The sequence below is a fragment of the Hermetia illucens genome, chromosome 6 (assembly GCF_905115235.1).
Source record: "Hermetia illucens chromosome 6, iHerIll2.2.curated.20191125, whole genome shotgun sequence".
NCBI classification, from domain to species: Eukaryota; Metazoa; Arthropoda; class Insecta; order Diptera; family Stratiomyidae; genus Hermetia; species Hermetia illucens.
In genome coordinates this window covers 96,917,235-96,921,656 of record NC_051854.1, presented here as the reverse complement: position 1 = coordinate 96,921,656, position 4,422 = coordinate 96,917,235, and the positions used below count along the sequence as shown (strand labels likewise).

Here is a 4,422-nt window from a genome sequence, read left to right as displayed (position 1 = left end):
GCTCCCATTCTGCATTTTTTCACTCTCATTGGTCGAGCGACTGCATCCATGCTCCGACCAAGAGCTCGGGTTGCGCTCGGAGCGCGGCCATTTTTGCATCCGACTGCATTCAGCGTGTTGTCAGCGCATATTCAGCGGACAGGCCAGACCCAATGTCCCCGTTCAGCCGACCGTCTGGTACGGCTTTTTCCACTTGTCAAACTGGTTTTCCGACTCTCTCCCAGAACGCTGTGCTTCTCCGCCTCGATTTTTCTCCGGCACACTGCCCCGCCGCGGATGTAACTGCACCAGCGTTAACTGGGAGAGAGCTGGTACCGTTTCAGTCGAGGTGCAGGGCTTGAGCGAGTAAGGTGGCTCAGCTGCTACGTGTTCGGTTTTCATTTTATTGGTTTTATTATTGTGATATATCTGAAGGAATATCTAAACTGAGAAAAAACTATTGAATCGTTGAAAGTGAGTGGCCATTTTGGAATTTCGGAAAAGTTCTAATTGAAAAGAAGCTCGATCGGTCGAAAGGAAGGCGGAAACGGCATGCTCGGACCTCTTAACGTGATTCCGTGAGAACCGTGAAGTGTGCAGGCGGGCACCCACCCCGTACGCGTCCCGCTAGAGAACAACGGCACCCGGTCGAGTGTTCCGTCGCTTTAACGCCACCCACTTTTTTTTTTGAAGACTGAGCTCAAGAACATTAACCACTTTACGACCGCGGAGGTCGTCGAAATCGCAAAAGACTGAGTTCTTGAAGCCAAATCGAAATTTGTTTTTTACGGTCTGAATTTAAAAACAAAAATATCATTACGCATTCGCCACAATAACGGATTAATCGAGTTCTTCTGGGACGGGAGTGAAGCAGCCAAGACTGCAGTGAGTTCAGCTTTAGATGGATTAATGTTCCTGGAAATTGCAGCCAGTGGCCGAGTAATTGCAAATGTGTAGATGTTCAGTGCGCGTTGCAAAGTGGTGAATTCGTATCAATGAGCGAAAATATCAGTGCAGAATACTTTGAAGAAATTTTGAGTTGCAATTGTGCTTGCACCAGCCCCCAATTGTGGATTATCAGTGAAAGAAGAAAAAATTGATGTCTGAATGTGGTAATTAGCAGTCTGGCGATTGTTCGGGCACATTTGCCTTATTGTTCCGTTGCATCGCGGTATTGACCAGTCGGTTACCACTCCTTCGGAGCTTGTACGCGGAATCGCGCATCGTTTGACACAGCCCGGAGCCCCCCCCCAACCGCAGTTCGACAAAATGACGATGGCCGCCTGTTATGCCAACTATGACATGTCACTGTCACAGGGTGTGCCTCAGCACCAGCAGCACCATCAGGTGCACCATGTGCCGGTGAGCATGCACCAGCAGGGTCGGATGTCTGGGGCGGTTTCCGCCGCTCCCAACGTCACTCCACAGAAGGACTACTCCACACCGCTGCATGTCGATTGCAGTGTCGAGTACGAGTTGCCAAATCAACCGAAGCCGCCGGCAGGGCAGCGGGTCGAGCCGCTCCTCATGATCCATCCATGCTATTTCCGCAAAATGGAGAGTCAGCGGCGCAGTCCTTTCGTGAACAACATGCCAAATTCATCCAGGAGTAATATGAACGCACTGTCCGCTTCGAGTTCGTCGTCGGTTACGACCTCCTCGTCGTCCTCGTCGTCGCGACGGATTACTAGACAATCTCAGGTTTTGGTCGCCCAGCAGCAGGTTTCGCAGCAGCAACAGCAGCACCACAGGCACCAGCAGCAAGCGGCCCAAAGTCAGCACCAAGCCCAACAGACACAGCACTACCATCAGCAGCTGACGCAGCAACTGCAGCAGCAACAAATGTCGCAGATGTCGCAGCAGGCGCACTACCCTTCGGTGACGAGCGTCCAGCAGCACCAGCCGTCGTCCTCGTCGACTGCCCAGCAGTACATCGAGCAGGCGAGGCGCGCTGTCATCCACAGTCACAGCCAAAGTCGGAACCACCATCAAAACCAAAGCCAAAGTCAAGTACAAAGCTCGTCTTCATCCTGGGATCAGATCGCGGCCGCTGCCGCGGTGGCGACCTCGATGCCTGCGGCCGCAGGCATAGTGGGTCTGCCGGCGGCGGTGACCATGACGGGACAGTCGATGTACAGCAAGCCTGTGGGCAAGCGGGACGCCATGTTGTCGGGGGGTTGCGGCGTCTACAGCTCTGCAACCCTCCACAACAGCCACACTAGCCACAGCACGAGCGGGCCCAACGCGGCCCTCAGCACCAACAACAACTCCCACGCCTGCATAAACAATAACAATCTCAGCAACTGCGCCGCCGAGGTCACGCTGTCCAACCTCCGTTGGGACCTGCCGGACCGCAGTCCGATGGCCACAGTTCCTAGTAATTATCAAGCCGGTCCCGACAGCACTCCTACGATTATGCGGGACGACAAACATACGCTTAGCGAGAAATATCGCAGACAATATTTACGGTCGCATCGACTACACCCCTACATGATGACGGCGGGCGCGGTCGGGTCGACGTTCCCGCAACTGACCGCGACCGCGTTCCCCCAGATGCAGCAGGTATCCTGTTTCAACGTGTGATCCAAGTAGAAAGTAAGCCAACGAACTGAGAGAGAGCAAGAGACAGATTGTAAGGAGATAGTAGAAAACAACGTGCCAGCGAAGCGCTTTCCCGAGCTTCATCCCCGGACGGCAGTCGCCGCGCAAGGACCGGCAGGACGATCGGTGCGGCCCGGTCCGGCCGCCTCCGCGAACCGGACGCCAGGCGGCCACGATCGCCCCCCGCCCCTCCCCGGCCTTGACCGCCCCCACCACCGCAGCGACCGCCTCCTCGCCGCAATCGTATATAGACCTACGTTACTAGAAGTTACATAAAGCAACTAAATAACTATAAACAACTGAAAACATAATATCTCTTTGTTTGTGTCTTATTATAACAAATTACGACAACAATATGCTAAAGGAGTTATATATACTGCAGCAAGTACATACACCCAACCTATATATATGCAACATATGTAATTGATAATTCATGCGTTAATGATAAAATGATAATGTATTTAAAGTTTATGAGAACGCCTCCTCCGTACTAAAACGCAGCTTTTTCTACGGACCCCGCGGCAGTCGACAGCATACACGAGTAACGGTAAATATGACGACGCAACCTTTCCGTTGCATTTAAATGTGATAGTAGATTTATTTTGTTCATTTAACTATAAATAAAACAAATGAAATATTATATATTATATTAATAACGGTAACGATAATAACGATAACAAGATATAGTGATTATACACGAATTACAACTACACACTCGTATGCATGAGTCAAGATGCAAAGTAGAATTCACGCCGACCCCACTCAGGGGGGCGGACAAATTTGTTGTGTTGTACATTCATTCTAGCGGAAGATGATGATAAAAGTTCCAAAGAAGTAAAAGTAATAAACAAAGTAAAAATTAGGATAATAAAATTATTGGATCGCAGTAAATAAATGAATGCTAAGAGAGCGATCAGATGAAAGATGTAGATGGAGTCTGAATTGAAGGAATATCGTAGCGAGAATATAACAGAATGGACACTACCCTGTTCACAATGATATCGATGCAAATGAAATGAAATACAGAAAAAATGATAACCAGAAGCGAGCGCCTCTTTCATTTCCTCCATTTCCCAGCAAGTTTTTCAATTTCAGCGTCCCCCGCCGGGAAGTGCAGCAAAGCGTGAGTGCAGTTTGTTTTACAGCCACCCCGGAGGGCCCCCGTGTCCCGTTAGTGTTGTGTTGTTCCCCCAGTTCCATTGCATAGCCAAGTGACTCCCCCAAAGGTTGTCGAAATCAGAGTGAAACCAGGACCCAAAGAGGGCCCAAAAGTGCTAATCAGTGAATCGAAAACGAAAATTTGATTTTGTGCTAATAGTGCCCCATTTCCCGTGTCGCTCTGCCAATTCCCCGGATCACATAACCAAGTACCCACCCGTCCTTTGGTCTGACATATTTAGATCCAGAGCTGGTCATGGTCATGCGCACAGCCCCGGGCGTGGTACTGTGTCCAGCACAACCTTGCCGAGTAGACGTTCTTGTGTGCGTGAACCAAGGGAAAAACGGTGTGTAGTCAAACAGGATATTGGATATGGCCCCAATTAGATTAAAGAGCGAATTAGTGATTTGGAAACTGCAACATATGTTTGAATTGCCCACCCAGTCTGTTTTGCCTCTTGCGGATTAGGCTCTGCACCCCAATATCGTGCGAGATGGGGCTACAGAATTCTTTTTTGAAAAGTCCTTTGGCGAAAATCAATATGATGAACAATTCAGATTTTTTTCGTGATTCCCTGCTGTGTAATATTGGGAGGAAAAAACTGCTCCCAGGTAGGATTGGAAAGTTTCGATTTACCGGTAAAGGACACTCATGTCATTCTGTGAAACTTACTCGGATCTGAA

The 4,422-nt window shown here is 49.6% G+C and overlaps 1 protein-coding gene across 1 annotated transcript; it reads left to right on the top strand.

Annotated features, from left to right (window-relative positions):
* Nucleotides 1-276: 276 nt before the first annotated feature.
* LOC119658857 (centrosomal and chromosomal factor) lies at nt 277-3,624 on the top strand. The gene has a single exon (XM_038066610.1). The coding sequence runs from the start codon at nt 1,249-1,251 to the stop codon at nt 2,560-2,562; it is 1,314 nt and encodes a 437-aa protein (XP_037922538.1). The 5' UTR covers nt 277-1,248; the 3' UTR covers nt 2,563-3,624.
* The last annotated feature ends 798 nt before the right edge of the window (nt 3,625-4,422 follow it).